General features: G+C 35.6%; 2 protein-coding genes across 31 annotated transcripts in view; both read right to left on the reverse strand.

Moving 5' to 3' along the window:
• Positions 1-20,442, reverse strand: part of LOC126716056 (putative disease resistance protein At3g14460) — a 57,892-nt gene that overhangs the window by 6,336 nt on the left and 31,114 nt on the right. For 7 of the 30 annotated variants that reach the window (XM_050417200.1, XM_050417237.1, XM_050417208.1 and 4 more), the window contains one exon: positions 47-761. The gene's annotated coding sequence lies outside the window, so the exon portion shown is untranslated. Of the gene's footprint in view, positions 1-46; positions 762-1,767; positions 1,894-2,163; positions 2,289-3,405; positions 3,439-19,667; positions 19,685-20,442 lie in introns of those variants that run through there. The other 23 variants (XM_050417235.1, XM_050417192.1, XM_050417236.1 and 20 more) reach the window with 11 other exon arrangements.
• Positions 3,632-7,577, reverse strand: LOC126716346 (putative disease resistance RPP13-like protein 1). Its single transcript, XM_050417239.1, has one exon. The coding sequence runs from the start codon at positions 7,459-7,461 to the stop codon at positions 3,637-3,639; it is 3,825 nt and encodes a 1,274-aa protein (XP_050273196.1). The 5' UTR covers positions 7,462-7,577; the 3' UTR covers positions 3,632-3,636.

Raw genomic sequence — 20,442 nt, forward strand, 5'->3', positions numbered from 1 at the left:
TTCTCAAAAGCATCAATGGCAAGACAATTCATATTGGTTGGCAGACCTTCTAGAAAAGACTCAACTTGTTGATAGTTTGCGATATCCAAAATTTGAAGAGATGGGAGGAGTGTATCCATGTTTTCAGGAAGTGACTTGAGACAAAGGCAATCATGAACTTTTAACAGTGTAAGGTTGGGGGCTAAAATCCCCCAGTATGAGAATCTGCAAAATTAAGGCATTCCTTGATTTCCAAAGCTAGGATAACAAGTTCATGTCCCTCCCAAACTGAAAGAGACTTGATGTTGCCACACATGGATTTTGAGACTACAAAACTTTGGAAAGATATCCAAACCAAATGATGAGATAGAATTATATCTATCGGATATGACAAAAGACACAAGGGAAGAGTGACATGGGCATGAAGGAAATATTAATTCCCTACATTTAAAGATACCTTTGAAGATTGTTTAGTGTAGTCAATGAGCCTCAACCTAAGCAATATAGGGCCAGCAGCTGGATTTCCCTCTCTCTGTGCCACTGGACCCTTGTCTTAGCATAGTTAAAGTTAGTTCTTGATAGCAAGAAGGGAGATGCGCAGATCCTACTGGTGTGGACAAAAAGGACAGAAGGAGCATTGACATGCTGAGCCTTTGGAGCTGTCTGGAGTTAGGTAGACAATCTGCACCCATTGAGAGGTAATAACCAAAAGCAGACCTATCCTCTGGAGAGGCTTAATGCGAATTCCAAAATGTAAAGAGAGGTAGTCTTAGCCAGCCAATCTGCACCCACAGGTAGTTTGTAGCATCAGATGATGTACTTGAATTAAACTAGGGAACATATATAAGATATACAAAATATCCTTCTCTATGTGGTAATATATATCCTTTATGAAAAAATGATAAACAGAAAGCATTATGAAAAAATGAAATCTAGAGATACATATCCATTACGTAGGCTGAAAGAAATAAAATTCTAAAAGATTGAGCTACTAATCGAAACCCCACCATAAAAATTAAAAAGCTCCCTTTCACTTTCTTAAATGCTTCAACTTTTCCTTGTTACGAATTTACTCCAAATGATGAATATCTACTTTCAAACGTCATAAAAATCAGCAAAAAGGAATTGTGTGATAAGGACCGAAGAATTCTTATTTTTAGCAACAAAGGATGTTTTTAAAAATTCTGTGTTTTGAAAATTTGCAGGATCCATACAGCATGGATTTTTATTGTTTGTGATTATAGAACATTTAATTAGGCAAGAAAATCATTCAATACACTAACTATTTATGGAGCGTACATAATCACATGTGATTAGTTAAGCCAGTACAAATTATTTCCATGAGCTACCAACAAATGGAGAATCATTCAACATCATGGGACATCCCCAGTTGGACTGTAATGAACCCAAAAACCAGTGAAATAGAATCCTTAGTAAAGAAAATATATTGGCACAACAAATCATTGAAAATATAAGTATGCAACTAGGAATATATTCAAAATTTTTTGGTATAGGTGAAGTCAAGTCTTTTTATGTTTAGGGTCAAAGCCAACATTTACAGTGAGGTGGGGTAGGGGGAAATAGATATAGACTCTTAGTCACAAGTGTATTCTACACTGATCTCAAGAGATTTCATTACTTGAATCTTGAAGAGCAAAAAAAAAATCATGAAAACATTTAACATTTTCAATTCCAATTTCTTTCATATATGGTAAATTATGTTTAATTTCACATTTTAAAAAATAATGAATAAAAGGATGGCAATCAGAATCATAGTGAAACACTAACATGCATTGCTCAATCAAAACATTGCCTCCCACAAAATAGTCATTGACACTTGCCATTCTCAAATTTTTTTTATCAATCCTGCCCTCCTTTCCAACAGCCATGGAATTTTTAAGAAACTAAGGTCATCTGCATATTTCACAGGGCAAATGTGAGAATTACTCCCTATACCATAAATTTGATTAAATGAATCTGTTTAGACTCCTTAGTCACATGTATTCAACACTGATTTCATCTAAGAGATTTCATTACTTGAATCTTGAAAAGCAAAAAAAATTCTGAAAATGTTTAACGTTTTCAATTCCAGTTTCTTTCATATATGGTAAATTCTATTTAATTTCCTGTTTAAAACAATAATGAATAAAAGGATGGCAATCAAAATCACAGTGGAACACTGACCTGCATTGCTCAATCAAAACATTGCCTCCCACAAATAGTTATTGGCACTTTCTGTTCTCAAAATCTTTTTATCAATTCTGCCATACTTTCCAACAGCCACAGAGTTTTCATGAAATTAAGGTCGCCTGCATATTTTACAGGGCAAATGTGAGAATTACTCCCTATACTATAAATTTGATTAAATAAATCTGTTTGTCATCAAGACCCCCCTTTGGCCTTGTGATTTTTTTTTTTTTCCAAGAAAAAGGAAAATAAGAATAATAAAATATAGGCCTTTGGCTTTTGTTTTTTTTGAAGAGAATTGCATTTTAAAACTAGGGAATATCTGCTCCTCAAATTGTGAGCCATGGGGAGTGGGTGTTTTTTAAAATTGCCACTTTTAAAGAAAATTGTTTTTTCGTACTACAGATTTTCACAGCAACAACACTTTTCACAGGTTTTACCAAAGCCCCAATTAAGATTTTAAAAATCATGCTTTCAAAACCAAATGGACACCAATCATCAAGCATAGGGGTGTGCAGAAAACCCACCGACCCGCCAAACCCGATCCAACCCGACCCGACCCACCGGGTTGGGTCGGTTTTTAAGGCTTGGTGGGTTGGGTTGGGTTACCAAAAAAATTATTATAGTGGGTCGGGTTGGGTTTGGATCATAAAATTACAAACCCGCCAAACCCGACCCGACCCACCCATATTTAATATATATTTAAAATATATTTTATATTTAATATTTTTTTTAAAAAAAAATCAATTTTAGGGCACTTTTATATATATATATATATATATATATATACATATATATTTAAATATATATTATATATTTAATAATTTGTATTTCCTCAATTCCTTCTACTAATACTAATTTAATATATATATATATATATATATAATATTATATAATTAATAAATTTTTTTAAATAACCAATTTTTCCTATCCTATATAAAAGCCAATTAGTTTACATAAATTCTAATAAATTACTAATCTTTAGGTTTTTTTAATATATTAATATTTATATATTTTTTTCTACTCAATTTAATAATAAATAAAAAATTGTCAAACCCATGGGTTCAACCCGACCCACGTGGGTTGGGTTGGGTTGGGTTGAATTTATGTGATGGGTTGGGTTGGGTTGAATTTTTTTTGACCCATCATGGTGGGTTGGGTCAAAAAATTCCCTCAACCCGACCCAACTCGACCCATGCACACCCCTAATCAAGCATTTGGGTAAAAGAAGAATCTTACCAAGTGGTTAAATTAACCTCATATACAGGGGATCTACATCAGTCAAATAAAGCGAATTAGATGAAGAATTAACAAGCGTCAAAGAAATCGTTTATTATTAGTAGTATTTTTTTCAGTCATATATAATTAATAGAAAATTTATAGAAAAAATTTAAATGCCAATAAATAAAATTAAAAAGAATCCAAGTAAAATCAAGAGCGGGTTAAGTAAAACAAATACCTGATTGGCTTTTATTTAATGTGTTGCTCATCGATTTCTATGAAGGGGGTGTGAGCAATGTTGCGCCACTCTTTTCCCTTCTTCCTTTGCAATCGTTTCGTCAACAAAGGACATTCATCGATATTTACGTGAGAGATGGAGACAGGCAGCCCCTCTTCTGGCATGTGCTTGAGCTTAGGGCAGACTCCGATGTCCAAATATTGAAGAGAGGTAAGGTGTTGAAACCCCTTGTTGTCCAACGTTCTCAAATTTCCAAATCCAGTGATGTAAAGATGGGTAACAGTTGTGGGCAGTAAATACTCCTCCGGAAAGGACTCCACATCCCAGCAATCAGGATCATAATTTAGGAATCCTAATATTTTAAGAGACTGCAGTCTTTGCAAGCCCCACTCCATTCTATTGCAAATTAGTTTTTTGCAGTCGCAGATTCCTAAAGAAATTAGATTGGATGGCAGACCACCTTTCGGAAAAGACTCAATTTGTGGACAATTAATGATTTTCAAAGTTTGAAGAGACGGGAGAAACGTGTACATGTTTTCTGGGAGTGAATTGAGACGAGAGCAATTACTGACTTTTAAAACAGAGAGATTGGGGGCCGACAATCCTCCACTGGGAAAAACTACAAAATTAGGGCAATTTTTGATTTTCAACTCTAGGAGATCAGTTAGGTGATGTCCCTCCGAAACTGAAAGGGACTCCATGTTGCTACACCTTTTGATATTGAGAAAACGAAGCTTCGGGAAGATGTCTAAAGGAAATGACTTTAGAGAATTACAGCTATTTTCTATCTCCAGTTGCTTAAGGGAAGAGTAGCAGGGGTACATCGGGAATTCTACTTCCTCACAATTAATGATAACAAGACATTTTAGTGTAGTGGGACTGGATAGACCACCACGAGGAAGAGACTTGAGCACAGGAAAATCATAGATAAATAACGCTTCAACACAGTGGCTGTGGTCCATCACTCCCTCTGGCAGAGACTCCAGGTTTTTGAATCCCATTACTCTGAGCTCTTGCAACGTGGGTGGCAATTCTTTCAACAGCGCATCATTACAATTCCTTAATTGTAATTCACGAATAGAAGGAGCAGTTGGGAGAGAAGTCTCAAGCTGTTCACATTCATTAATCCCAAGTTCGGTTAAAGAAGGAAGGTGCTTGGGCAAGCTTCCACTTAGTTTTGGACATTCTACGAGATAAAGCTCTTGGAGACTCGGAAAAGCTCTTCCTTCATCTTCGCCTTCTCCGTGATAAGGAGACCATTTCTCCCACTTCGACATTGCCTCAAATCTCAATATTTTCAGTGATTGAAATGGCGTAGTAGTAGAAGAATCACTACCATAAAAGTCAGCATCCACGGTAACAACTTCATCAAACCCAAAAACGAAGAGGTCAAGAAGAGAGGGGAGTTGTCCAAGTGATGGCAAACTAGAGCAATTTCTACAAGAGTTTAGATGAACTGTTACATTGGAAAATGAACTATCTCCAACCCAATTTGGAAAGCTTGTGTCATTGTAATTCTTGATAACAAGCATTGTTAAGCTCGTATGAGGCTGCAGATTGTTGAGTACGTCTCTTTCACTTCGAGAAATAATGTCATTGGCAGCATCCCACTCCAATGTTATCTCCTTAAGGCGCTCCTTATCCTTCAACTTTGCTTCCAAAGCATTAGTCGAGTTTATCACATTCTGGAGATTCGATATCACAATGACTCCCCGAAGATTTGAAAGTTTTCCTAACTCTTCAATTCGGAATCCAATGTCCTTGCCGACAACAAATTTGGTCAAAGTCTGAAGACATTGTAACCGACCCATATGTATTGGCATATTTTTAATGCTAGTTCCACTAATATAAAGATGACGCAAATTAATGAGATTTCTCATATTTTCTGGCAACTTAACTAGAAATTTGCATCCTGATAAATTCAACGTTTGTAAGTTGAGCAACATACATGTAGACTTAGGCAATCTCTCAATCCCAGTAAAAGAGACATCTAAATAGCGTAAATGTTTGAAATCTCCAATTGATTTTGGCAACTCTATATTACAATAATGTGAAAGAGAGAGCACACGTAAGAATCTTAATTTCAATAATAGATCATGTGGTACCATCTTTGTTAAGTAGAACTCCTCATCTTCATCTTCATTTTCATTTTCATCTTCATCTTCTTCTTTCATTTGTAATGAAATGAAGGTACGTAAATTTTTAGCTTTGCACAAAGCATCAAACTTCTCCGAGGTGTCATACATGGTTCTTAAGTAGGAAAAATGACGAGTTTTATCTATAATTTTGTTTGTGTCCCCTTCCGATCTAAAACAAAATTTGCCAGATACAGATGTAGCTAAATCATGGACTAGGTCATGCATTAGAAAGCACAATCTGCTTCCATTTGATCGTTGTAAAAGTGACCTCGATACTAAATCAAGGAAGTACTCAGCACCTATAACTTCCATTTCTTCATTCTTGTTGTGTTGTTGCAGGAAACCCTCTCCCATCCACAACTGAACAAGTTCTTCCTTTTTGAATAGATAATTCTTTGGGAAGATTGAAAAATATGCAAAACATCGCTTTAAATGTGAGGGTAGGTAATTGTAACTTATTCTTAAAGCTGGAAGAATATTACCCCCATCATTAGGCAGACTCCAAATTTCGCTTTTCAAAATTTTATTCCATTCCTCTAATTCTTCTAATTTATAGTGCAATAGACGACCGAGTGTTTTTGCTGCTAATGGTAGACCATCACACTTCTTAACGATTTCTTCACCAACTTTTTTTAATTTTGGATATGCATTAGAGTTTCCATTTTCAAAAGCATGATTTGCAAATAATAGCCAACAATCCTTTTCTGATAATTTATTAAGATAGAAAATTTGAATAGGGCTCATGATCGATGCAACACTTCTGTTTCGTGTTGTCACAATAATTCTACTTCCTGATGTTCCATATTTAAAGGGAATACTCAAGAGCTCCCAATCATCACCTTTTTCATTCCATACATCATCAAGAATCAGTAAACATTTCTTTCCCATCAAATAATCCTTCAATTTAGTTTGGATAATATTGAAGTCAGTGGTATCATATGTTTGTGAACTGACGGCCTCAAGAATATTTTTAGTTATCTTAGGAACGTCAAATTCTTTTGAAACATAAACCCATGCTTTAAGGGAAAAATGGTCTATGACTCTTTGGTTGTTGTAGATGTGCCGAGCAAGGGTTGTCTTTCCCACCCCACCCATGCCTACAATGGGAATCACACAAGGGTGGCTGTTGCTTGCTACATCGTTTGAGAGCAGCAAGTTGACTATTGCCTTTTCATCATCATCCCTACCGTAAATTATAGTTTCTGGATCTACCAGAGAAGTTGTGGGCACTCTTTGGGAAGATCTCCCTTCAACACCTTCTCTCAGACCTATAGCATTTATTTGTGAAGCTAGATTTTCCAGCTTATTTACGACTTCTTGTATCTTTGATTCTAGTTTTCTCCCAAACTGATCAAATGAAGTAGAGATGAAGTTACGCACCTTACACGTACAGGTTACAAAAACTGCTTCCACCTGGCACCGCAAAGCTTCAGTAGCGATCTCATCCAAAAGGTCCTCTGCGCGATAGACAGCATCCTTAAGCTCATCAACCCAGTCTTTGACATTTGTGTCTGTGAATTCCCTTTCCTCTGCGTCATTGAGCACTTTGCTGAGGGTAAGACACGATGTCTTCAGCTTTGTTAGTAGTGTATCAGAGACTTTTCTTCCCCGGATGAACTTCACGACCTCCTGAGATGCCAAGTCAAGTAACAGTTTAACGGATTCAGACAGTAATGCTTCTCCTACTATGGTAGCCATGCTTTTCTTTTTTGCAATGGAAAGAAATTGACAAAGTGAGTAACTCAAGGAAACGAAAAGAGATTGGTTTTTGCTTGTGGTGTGAAAGCCTGTGCAGTTCTTAGTTCTTATACCACATTTAATTTATGCTTCAAAATCAAAAGCTTGCTTTTAGATAGCACTAAGAATCTCACACGCCAACAAATTCTTTACCTGTAGCACGGTGAACCTTAGCTTCAGGTGCCAACAAATTTAGGCCCCACGGTTGTTTTAATTGTATTTTATTTTTCAAAAGTTTGCTTCTTTTTCCTTTTTCTAAAGTAAATTCTTTACCTGTAGCACGGTGAACCTTAGCTTCAGGTGCCAATAAATTTAGGCCCCACGGTTGTTTTAATTGTATTTTCTTTTTCAAAAGTTTGCTTCTTTTTCCTTTTTCTAAAGTAAATTCTTTACTTGTAGCACGGAGGACCTTAGCTTCAGGTTAAGAATTTACTTAAAGAAGTGGGGACTGAACACGTTAGGATTCACCTGCATCCACTTTTACTTCACTAAATAATCCCTACAATTAAAAACCATGATCTTTCCCACATGGAAATGTTAACTTTTTCATGAACCAGTATTTCACTATCCACCCAGATTAGTCACTGAAAATGGAAAATTGTAGTTATTTAGCTTTAAATTTGTGACATATGCAATGCTACCTAATTATAAACAATAGAATTTTAAATAAACTATCAAGTTCCGGATTAATTTGCAATATCCTTCATCATCCAAAAATCAGTGTATTAAATTAGGGGTAGATTATTGCCAAATTAAGATGTTGATTGTAGAATTTTGTGGTTTAGAGTGTACATTGAAAATGCATTTATAATTTAGGAAAGATAAGTATACACTATTTATTATTTTATATACTAGTTTGGATGGCAGATTGGACATTATAAATTATAAATTACTCTCAAATTAGTTGCAAAGGCCTCCACCACTTCCTTTTGCGCATCTACGTAGAAAATCCTCCCTTTATACCAAGAAGGAGACCCTTCATCCATAACTTCTATTGGGACCCTTGATAGCCATAGAGTGTGTTGAAATCATTGGATAGAACAACCCAAGTCTGCCACACATACTGAGAGAACAGAGAGTAAAATCTATGTGATTGAATATTAGCAATACTAACTGAATAATACAATGTGTATAGTTCTATATATATATAGAGCAAGAGATAAATCTAATCTAACCAACTAACAATAATTCCGTAAAGCTTGGAATTAGTTACACTATTTACACATGTGATTAATGTGCTCTTAACAGAAAATATCTAATTACAAAAAAATATCTCAGCAGCTCATCCTTTGAAGAAGATGCTAACACGAAGGCTGAACGATGTGGTATAGCTTGACTGAAAAAAATTCTCTTTAAAACCAAAACGTCACCGTTTGTCTTAATGAGATACGGTGCCGTTTTGCTGCTGAGTTAAAATATGACCATTATCCGAAACTAGCCGTTAGGCACTGAAGTTTCTATTCTTCTATCAGAAAGCACAACATAACGACCTGATTTAAAGTCTAAATATTCAAAGTTTCATTTAAATATTTTCTATGTTCGTTAATCATGTAACACTTCTATTTGAGCTTCCACATTCTTGTTTTGGATTTATCTGCAAAACAGGAAAAATTCAAAAGTTATTTTCTTGTTAAGGAAATTAAAGATTGTGTGTAGTTTTAAAAAGAACCAAATAATATTTATTTGCGCAATTGTACTGAAACAAATCATATTTATTTTTACAATTGTTCTTACTTCTTCAAAAATTTTCTTTTCTTTACTTCAGCACATATTGTTTCTTTGGATACTCATTTCCATTCTTAGTCCCTCTATTTGTTGTTTCCTATAATCAATGATGCAATACGTCGTTATGTATCATTGATAATATTATAACTTCATCAATAAAGTATAAGTGAACCATTTTTAGTTGTAATTGTTCATTTCCTTCAATTTCAAATACTCCAATTACTGTAAAGTTTTGTTTGCGAATGAAGAAATTGTAACTTTCACTTGGAAGATGTAGGTTTTTCCAATTATGCATTTGATACAATGTGGAATAATATTGTCACCATCTTCATCCTATTATCTTAAAAAAAAAAAAAATAGATTTCAATTAGTGTAACGTAATAGAATTAATTTAATCAAACAAATAACTTATTTCTATCAGTTTTACACCTTCCAAATTGAAGAGTTGTGTACTAGGCACTTTAATTATTAACTTCTCTTCTTTCTTGACAAATACTACAAAATTTGCACATTCTGATGGCCATCCAAGATTACATGTTCCTGGATTTTGATGCAACTTGTCTTTAATGTTTGAGTTTTGGAGACAAATTGGTTGAAAAACTTGTTTTTGGAAGATCTGGGTTAAACTCTAGTGTTTTTGAAAAAATTTTAATCTCATACTCATGCATTTTATTCATGAAATATTATGCTTTGAGGAGTTTCTGCATTAAATTGCTCTATTTTTCAAAAATTTAATTTTTCCATGCATCATTTATGTTTAGGATTCACATGTATTGCATTGATTTTTTGTATCCATCTTGCAATTTTTGCGGTCATATCTCTCATTGTTTTCACACATAACATGCATACACTTTGCTAAATTGGGTATTCAACTTGATTTAAAAATTGATTGATTAATTTTTGAGTTATGTACTTTCTAGTATATGCTTGATCTGGTCTGAGCGAGTAGTTGTTTTAGATCAGCTTGATCCGGCCATTAGGGCCAATTTTGAGTCTAGAGGTTGGTTGCCTCTCTTAGAGATATATCATCCACCCCCGACCGTCCTGATTAGAAAGTTCTACTCGAACCTCTCTTATCACGTCTATGATTCCAACACCCTAGTTAGGAGTTGGATACAAGGTGTAGAGTTCACCATTACCCCTCGGGTAGTGGCTGAGGCTCTTAGGGTGCCAGTTGTTCGGAATGCTGACTATCTCTATGATGAGTCACCCTCTTTAGACGTTGTCATGTCTTACATCACTGGGTCATCTATCCAGTGGGGTATTGATCCTCGGATCACGTCTGCTGAGCTTACCGAGACATCCTATCTCTTCTTTAGAATTGCGTGTCATTCCTTGTGGCCTATCTCTCACTTCCACACCATCCCTTTAGAGCGATGTGTGTTTTTGTACGCCTTTGCTTCTGAAGCGTCCATCAGTTTTCCTCACTTGTTCCTTCGTTCTTTGAATGAGGTTCATAGGAGTTCTGCCATAGGGCATGCGCTGATTCATCCTATTTTCATTCATAGGATTCTGCTCTACTTAGGTCTAGATGGTTTTCCGTTGGGTGAGCATGTTCATGTGATAGCTCCTATAGGTGCCACCTTTCTTCGTCAGAGGGCTACTCAGTTGAGAGTTGCTCCTCCTCGTACTAGAGGTGTGTCATCTAGTAGTGTTCCCCCTCCTCCTTCTTCTATAGGTACAGCTGCTGCTGAGACTTCAGGTGCTGCTGCTGATGCTGATGCTGCTGTTCCTCCACCGACTGCTTCGGATGATTCAGACATTTGTCGCACGTTGGATCATGTCTTGACCGTACAGGCGGCTCAAGGACAGATTTTGGTGGACGTACTTGATGAGATCCGTGCCTTGCGTGCGGAGTTGGCGCAGTTTAGACCACCTCCATTTTGATGATGGATATCTTGTTTGCCCTTTGGCATTCCATCACAAAAATGGGGAGTACTTGTAGGTTTTTTGTTTTCAGGGGGAGATTATTTGTTTTTGGTTGGAGCTTGTGGAGTTTTAGATTGTATCTAGGTGCTTCACTGTGTACTTAACATTTTTAGCTCTTACCTTGTTTTTTATGGGATATTCATGTTAGGGGGAGTTTTATGTTTTTGTTGGTACTTTATTTGTTTCTTGTTTCAAACTGCTTATTGATTTATATTTATGAGTTATTCATTGATATATGTCTTTATTTGTGTGTTGTTTGAAATCAAGAAGTTATTTTGTTTACTTGTATTATTTCCACACATGCGGTTATGCATTTTGTTTAGTGTTTCAGGAAATATACAAGTTGATTCAATTGAGCTGCTATCTACACTTGCAACTGATGGATAGTAGTTAGGATTGAATTTGGTTTATGAGCATTATTTTGTAAAGGGCTTTTCATTTTGTAAACTTTGAGCTTCTAAGTTGTGTTTTGTCACGGATTGCCAAAGGGGGAGTTTGTTAGGTTCTAAAGTTTAGGATTTTATGTATTTAGAACTCTAATGTGTATTGTTGGCAAACCATGATCAAAACAATGTGTTTAGAAGTGTTTAAAACTAGCTCAAAGTTGTATGTCAATGTAAAGTTGGAATCGAGTTTAAAGCAGGAAGCACTGTGGCTTTTGGCCTGGCTCGATCGATCGAAGCTTAGGCTCGACCGATCGAAGCTTGGGCAGGTTGCTTTTCTGCAGATTCGTCTAACTCAGCCCTATTTGTTTTAAAACGTTTTTAGGGTTTCTTATTTGTCCTAAGTATAAAAGGCAAACCCTAGCTACGTTTTAGTGTTGCTCATATTTGCGGTTTGTGTAAATCTCTTGTGAGATCTAGAGGAGTTTTCTTTTACACAAACTTAGGGTTTTCAAGGAGGAGATATTTTCTATACCTTGATGATCAATTCAGTTGCTGCCATTAAAGCTTAAAGACTACACAAGCGGGTGTGCTTGTAGTTGGTGGGAATCCAAGAAAGAAGGAGTCCGTGGATTCGGAGCTTGCACGTGATTGTGTCAGTAAGTTCTACTGGTTGGTAGCAATAAGAAGTCGAGCATGGGGGCTTGTAAGTTTTATTGTATGAATTTCGATTCTTTCTAGTGGATTTGCTTTTTACCTTGAGGATAGCTAGGTTAAATCCTCCCCAGGTTTTTTACTGGTTTGATTTTCCTAGGTGATCATATCATTGTCTTATTTATTTTCCGTTGCTATGCATGATATGATTGTTTGATTGTGATAACCTAGACTTGGAATTTGGACTAAGTAACAACTTGGCTAATTAACTAGGTTAATCCAATTATGTTTTAAGGGGTCTAAAAACTAACAGTTTTGTTTGCGAATGAAGAAATTGTAACTTTCACTTGGAAGATATAGGTTTTTCCAATTATGCATTTGATACAATGTGGAATAATATTGTCACCATCTTCATCCTATTATCTAAAAAAAAAAAAATTAGATTTCAATTAGTGTAACGTAATAGAATTAATTTAATCAAACAAATAACTTATTTCTATCATTTTTACACCTTCCAAATTGAAGAGTTGTGTACCAGGCACTTTAATTATTAACTTCTCTTCTTTCTTGACAAATACTACAAAATTTGCACGTACTGATGTATCACCAACTTGCATTTCAAGCCTGTATCTGAAATATTATTTTCAATTCACATAAGCATTTATATATATTCAAAGTTAACCAATAGTAAATATATAAAATTACATACATAATTTTTGGAAATTCACATGCTTTCATACATGTGTCACACCATAGTTTAATTCATGTTTTTTTAATTTTTTAGGACACTCATCAATCAATACTAACCACTCAAGCCAAAAAATTATAAGGTGATTGATAAATATCACCGGAATATGCAACCATAAAGTGGGATTGCATAGATACAAATTAATATCGCTAGACTATCGTTTGAAACCACCTTGAGATAAGACTAACCACTCAACAATACAGTGGACGATCTTACCTTCGCTTAAGCATGCCTGTGGCCAAGCTCATGGGGGTTTGCCATCATGCATTGCCAAACTACTCCTCCCTAAAGAGCTTTTAGGAGCAGATCCTTCCTAGCACTAAGAAATATTGATTTGTTGAGGAAATATAATGACCTTTTTTTGGGAAATTCTTTGAATTTTGTCCTCATTTTTTGCACACATGCTAAGAAAAATCCAATCTTGAAGTAGGAAAAATTTTAAGTCCAAATTCAACATATATATATATATATATATATTTTACAATTTTCAGAAGCCGAAAAATAGGAAAAATCATAAAAATTCAAAAATTGCTCAAAATGCTGAACCGATTACTGGAAACCCTCACTAAAATCTTGGAATGAATTTAGGAACACAATTTGGCCGAGGGGGAGGGGGGGCAAGGTGATGCAGCATGCATGCGGGCATGAACAAATAACCTCATTTAGGCATCCCAGCATGCACAAATAACCTCCTTTAGGCATGTTGGCATGCCCATGGCAGCCCCATGTGCACGCTGTCAAGGCCAAGGCATGCCTGTGTGCACATTACCAAGGCCATGGCAGCCTAACGTGAGCACGTAGCCAAGGCTATGGCATGCCAATGTGCACGCTACCTAGATATCCAAGAGAGACCAAGTAAATTTGTATACAATCGGTGTATGCAAATTAACTGCACTGCAGTAGCTCAATTATGCCAAAATGATGGCCTAAGAAGTGTTATGGATCCGATAACCAATATTCTCTATTGGTTATCAAGGTCACACAGGCGATATAACCAATATCCTCTCACCAAAATATATATATATATATATATATATATATCTAAATCTGATCTTGGCCTAAACACCTCCATCTCTCTTTGATCTCTCCAATCTAAAAGAACTGAAGCATCCATGCGTGGCAAACCCCAGCTACCAACACCATCTCTCTCTCTCCCTCCAAGCATAAAGCCACTTTGTGGACCCGATCTTTCCAAACCCTAATGGAAGTTTGAGAAGCATGGAGACAAGGGGGCAACCACTGAGATATATTAGACTGCAAGCTGAGTGACAGAAGGGTGGTTCAAATGGACTATATCAAACATTGCCAGCTATAATGGGGGGATAGCATGTGTGAGTATCTATGGAGCAGATCCTTCCTGGCACCAGTGTAATCTCCTAGAAGACTAACCACATGTTTTTTCAAAGTGCACTGAAAAACATGTCTATGATGTGATCCATAACATCAACCATTGCTAGTACAGAAAAAGATAAAAACGATGGAAGGAAGTAGAGGCAGAGTTTTGATTCAATCCCATATGATATCATCCTCTATATATTCTCACTACTTCCACTTTCTTGTGTCTTCAAATTGAAGTGTGTGTGTGTAAGGCATGGCATGTGTTAGTATTAGTGCAAAACATTTTTTATTATTTATAAGTAAAGTAATTTTTGCCAAACTTTAGTAAAAGTAACTTATATAGATTATAATCTTTAAATCTAATGAATACCCTCAAAGAGGGTGGGTGAACTTTCCCCCAAACATAAAGAAGCTATTATTGTTAGTCGTGTGTAAACAAGTAATAACTGTGAAATAGACACGTCATTAATAAGCATGGACAGGAGGACAAAATTCAAAACTCCAAGAGTAGAGATCGATGAATGATACTAGACTAATAGGTAGTCTTGTGTTGTGCATCAGAGTTTCTATGGGTGAATCACAAAAAAATTTACACCTGCTGGTTCAGCTTGAAAGACAATAGTGCCCATCTACTATTGAGAGCTCAGAGAAAGTGAGATCGATGGATAGAGGGGAAGATCGAGGGGATGGCCATTTAAGTGTTGGTTTGCACTGACGAGATGAGAAGGGCTGACCTTGGTGGTCGGCCATGAAGGTTCAGAGAGAGAGAGAGAGAAGTTTCTAGAATATTGGGCATACAACTAGGGTTTTCAGTGGTTTAAGTAGTAGTGGACAAGCAACCACAGCCACCTCTTCAAAGAATCTTTTTTTTAAGCCTCATATGGGAAAAATGACATTTGAATAATAGCCTCATATGGGAAGAATGCATTATCACACTACCAGTATGCTTGAAAAGCATAGAACCTCACTTGAAACTGAAGCCAACCAATCAGATGGTGTCTCTTTTTGCAATTAATATTTCCTATTTTCCTTTAATTTTGTGATTTCTATAGAGAAATTTTATTGTGGAATGTCTAGTTACAGGAGTTGTACTGCTTTTGAGCAAACTTCCTTACAGAAGGAATAGTTCAACACACCTTTAGCCCTTTTTATTCCATCAATTCCCAAGAGTTTTTAATATATTGATGGTTTGCTGAAGAACACATTGTTCACATACAGACACGAACTTTGTACTTCTTTTTTGGTATCAGATTTTATTTCACAGTATGTTCATATGTGTAATTGTGAATGATAGATCAAAAGTGGGTTAAAGTAAACAAAAGTGAGCATAAAGTATTCCCCATTTATTTCAGCACATATCAACATATTAGTAAAATTGACAGTAAAATTGAGTGGGTCACTTATTTGAAGGCTAAGGCATATACAAAATTGGAGATGGGTGATCTGCTTCACCTAGGGATGGGAAGGTGTTAGGCACCCAACCCTAACCCCCCAACCTTAACTTTCATGCGTTCAATTAATAACTTGTGTTAGGTTGTGATGCTTAAGGTTTCTACATTGATTCTATGTGGTGAAGCCAAGGCTTTGTTATTTATCCTTGCATTCCTCTTTTATCCTTATATTTCTACATTGTTTTACATCAAGCACATAATATGTTTAAATTGTTAAAAGAAAGTATTAATCATCAAATAAGGAACAAAAATACCTGATGTCATTATAATTTCACAATTACCTGAACTTAATATATAGGAAATGGACAATGCTGAAAGCCCCCTTCCAACTAGAATGTGCACAAAAGACTTGAGTTTAGAAAATCCCCTGCAGAGAGAAACATAATTCTGCAGCGGTCACATGAATCCAATACTAGCGTGACATAGTAGAGCACAAAAAATATTTATGGGACCCTTTCCTCATGAAAATTTCAAATCAAGTTGTGACATAGTCGAGAACAAAGTAGCTAGATATGCTCCATCTACACCTCCAAAAGAAAAATAGAAAGGCAAAATGGCAAAAAGGAGAGAAACAGAAATACTCCTCTAGAAAGGATTCCACTCCCAGCAATCAAGATCACTACTTAGGAATCCTAATTATTTAAGAGACTGAAGTCTTTGCAAACCCCACTCCATTCTAGTGGAAATAAGTTTTTTGCTTATATCGATTGCTAAAAAATGAGATCAGATAGCAGACCACCTTCTGGAAAAGACCCAAGTTGTGGACATTTTATGATTTGAAAAAATTCAAGAGAATGTTTTTATATTTTCAATTTCAAACATTCAATTGTATGTTTGTATTTTCTTTTTTCCCATGTACACTTAAAAAAGAAATATAGTAAAGTCAAGATTGAACTTATCTGCTCAAGTAGAACCAATACCTGATTTGGGTTGGGGCATCCTTTTTTATGCAGCAAATGTGACCAATCTTTCACCACTATTTTCCCTTCTTCCTTGGCAATTGTTTTGTTAACTACTCTTCTAGCATGTGTTTGACCAAGCCTTTTGTGGCGCTTGCTACTGACCAATGGAAATAATCTTACAGAAGAACCCATAAAAACTTGAGAACTCCAACTTTGGACTAACACTCTTAGAAGAAATCCTTTTATTTTTCCATTTTTTATTGGATTAACAAATTTTTCAAATTTATTTATCCATAAACAACGTAAGAAAGAAGCATAAATAAAATCAAATGGAGGCTTAGAGGGTAGAGTGGAACAAGTACCTTATTGTGAAGTGGGATTTGATCTCGTCTACACTTTTGGCTCAGATAATGAGACTTCATCATTGATTGTATGATAGAGATGCAAGCAATCTTGCGCCACATTTTTAATCTTTTTTTTGGTACTGTTTTGTCAAGGAAAGACATTGATGAAACTGTAGCTTAGAATGGAGACAAGAAAACCCATCTTCTGGCATTTGCTTTAGTCTAGGGCAGTCTGAGATAGACAATAGTTGAAGAGAGATAAGGAGTTGAAGGCCCTTCCTGTCTAGGGATCTCAGATTTTAAAATTCCTTTATAGGACGAGTGCTAAGACTTGTGGAAGTCCTCCTCAGGAAAGCACTTCTCTTCCCTGCAATCATGACAAGACAATAATAATTGATTAAGAGAGTGTAGTCTTTTCAAACCCCACTGCTTCCTATTGGCAATGAGTTTCTCAGAAGCATAGATGGCAAGACAATCCATATTGGTTGGCAGACCTCCTACTGGAGCAAACCTCCTACCGGAAAAGACTCAACTTGTTGACAGTTTGCAATATCCAAAATTTGAAGAGATGGGAGGAGCATATCCATGTTTTCAGGAAGTGACTTGAGACGAAGGCAATCATGAACTTTTAACAGTGTAAGGATGGGGGCTGGCAATTCCCCACTGGGAGAATCTGCAAAATTAAGGCATTCCTTCTTTTCCAAAGCTAGGATAACAAGTTCATGTTCCTCCCAAACTTAAAGAGACTTGATGTTGCCACTCATGTTGATTTTGAGACTACAAAACTTTGGAAAGATATCCAAACCAAATGATGATAGAGAATTATATCTATCGGATATGACAAAAGACTCAAGGGAAGAGTGACATGGGCATGAAGGAAATTTTAATTCCCTATATTTAAAGATACCAAGATTTTTTAGTGTAGTCTGTGAGCCTTAACCTGAGCAATCAGCGGTTGGATTTTCCTCTCTTTGTGCCTCTGGACCCTTGTCTTAGCATAGTTAAATTTAATGTTCTTGATGGTAAGAAGGGAGTTGGGCAGATCCTACTGGTGTGGACAGAAAGGACAGAAGGAGCAGTGACATGCTGAGCCTTTTGAGTTGTCTAGAGTTAGGAAGACAATCTGCACCCATAGAGAGGTAATAACCAAAAGCAGACCTATCCTCTAGAGAGGCTTAATGCGAATTCCAAAATGTAAAGAGAGGTAGTCTTAGCTAGCCAATCTGCACCCACCAGTAGTTTGTAGCATCAGATGATGTAACTTGAATTAAACTAGGGAAGATATATAAGATATACAAATATCCTTCTCTATGTGGCAATATATATCCTTTATGTTTTGATAAACAGAAAGCATTACAAAAAAATTCTTAAAGATTGAGCTACTAATCTAAACCCCACCTTAAAAATTAAAAAGCTCCCTTTCAGTTTATTAAATGCTTCAACTTTTCCTTCTTATGAATTTACTCCAAATGATGAATATCTACTTTCAAACGTCATAAAAATCAACAAAAATGAATTATGTTTAATAAGAACTGAAGAAATATTATTTTTAGCAACAAAGGATGTGTTTGAAAATTCTCTGTTTTGAAAATTTGCAGGATCTATACAGCTTTTATTGTTTGCGATTATAGAACATTTAATTAGGCAAGAAAATCATTCAGCACATTAACTATTTATAGAGCGTACATAATCACATGTGATTAGTTAACCCAGTAAATATTATTTCAATGAGCTACCAACAAATGAAGAATCATTCAACATCATGGGACATCCCCAGTTGGACTGTAATGAAGCCAAAAGCCAGTGAAATAGAATCCTTAGTAAAGAAATATATTGGTACAACAAATCATTGAAAATATAAGTATGCAACTAAGAATATATTCAAAATTTTCTATAATGAATGAAAATGCTTTGGTATAGGTGAAGTCTTTTTATGTTTTGGGTCAAAGCCAACGTTTACAGTGAGGTGGGGTAGGGGGAAATAGATATAGATTCCTTAGTCACATGTGTATCCTACACAGATCTCATCTAAGAGATTTCATTACTTGAATCTGGAAGAGCAAAAAAAATCCTGAAGACGTTAACATTTTCAATTCCAATTTCTTTCATATATGGTAAATTCTATTTAATTTCACATTTAAAAAAAATAAAGAATAAAAGGATGGCAATTAGAATCACAGTGAAACACTGACATGCATTGCTCAATTTAAACATTGCCTCCCACAAAATAGTCATTGAAACTTACCATTCTCAAATTTTATTATCAATCCTGCCCTACTTTCCAACGGCCATGGAATTTTCAAGAAACTAAGGTCTTCTGCATATTTTATAGGGCAAATGTGAGAATTACTCCCTATACCATAAATTTTATTAAATGAATCTATTTAGACTCCTTAGTCACGTGTATTCAACACTAATCTCATCTACGAGATTTCATTACTTGAATCTTGAAAAGCAAAAAAAATCCTAAAATGCTTAATGTTTTCAATTTCAATTTCTTTCATATATGGTAAATTATGTTTAATTTTCCATTTAAAACATTAATGAATAAATTGATGGAAATTAGAATCACTGTGAAACACTGACCTACATTGCTCAATCAAAACATTACCTCCCACAAAAAGTCATTGGCGCTTTCTATTCTCAAATTTTTTTAGCAATTCTGACCTACATTCCAATAGCCTCGGAGTTTCCAAGAAACTAAGGTCGTCTACATATTTCACAGGGCCAATGTGAGAATTACTCCCTATACTATAAAATTGATTAAATGAATCTATCCTTACCTATGTGCATTCGACACTGATCTCAACTAAGCGATTTCATTACTTTTATCTTGAAAAGCAATAAGAATCCTGAATGCATTTAACATTTTCAATTCCAATTTCTTTCATATATGGTAAATTCTATTTAATTTCCCATTTAAAGCAATAATGAATAAAAGGATAGCAATCAGAATCACAATGAAACCCTGACCTGCATTGCTCAATCAAAACATTGCCTCCCACAAATAGTCTTTGGTGCTTTCCTTTCTCAAATTTTTTTTTTATCAATTATGCCCTACTTTCCGACAGTCATGGAGTTTCCAAGAAACTAAGGTCATTTGCATATTTCACAGGACAGATGTGAGAATTACTCTCTATACTACAAATTTGATTAAATGAATCTGTTTAGACTCCTTAGTCACGTGTATTCAACACTGAATCCAGTACTAGAGTGACATAGCAGAGCACAAAAAAATTCCTGGGACTATTTCCTCATAAAAATTTTAAATCAAGTTGTGACATAGTTGAGAACAAGGTAGCTAGATATGTTTCATTTGCACCTCCAAAAGAAAAATAGGAAAGCCAAATGCAAAAAAGAAGAGAAACATAAATACTCATCCAGAAAGGCCTCCTCATCCCAGCAATCAAAATCACTATTTAGGAATCATAATTATTTAAGAGACTACAGTCTTTGCGAACCCCACTC

Source organism: Quercus robur, chromosome 1 (assembly GCF_932294415.1).
Source record: "Quercus robur chromosome 1, dhQueRobu3.1, whole genome shotgun sequence".
Lineage (NCBI taxonomy): Eukaryota > Viridiplantae > Streptophyta > Magnoliopsida > Fagales > Fagaceae > Quercus > Quercus robur.

Bases quoted from the DNA above. Each gene is read 5' to 3' on its own strand.
- LOC126716346 (XM_050417239.1), bottom strand. From the start codon at position 7,461: ATGGCTACCATAGTAGGAGAAGCATTACTGTCTGAATCCGTTAAACTG.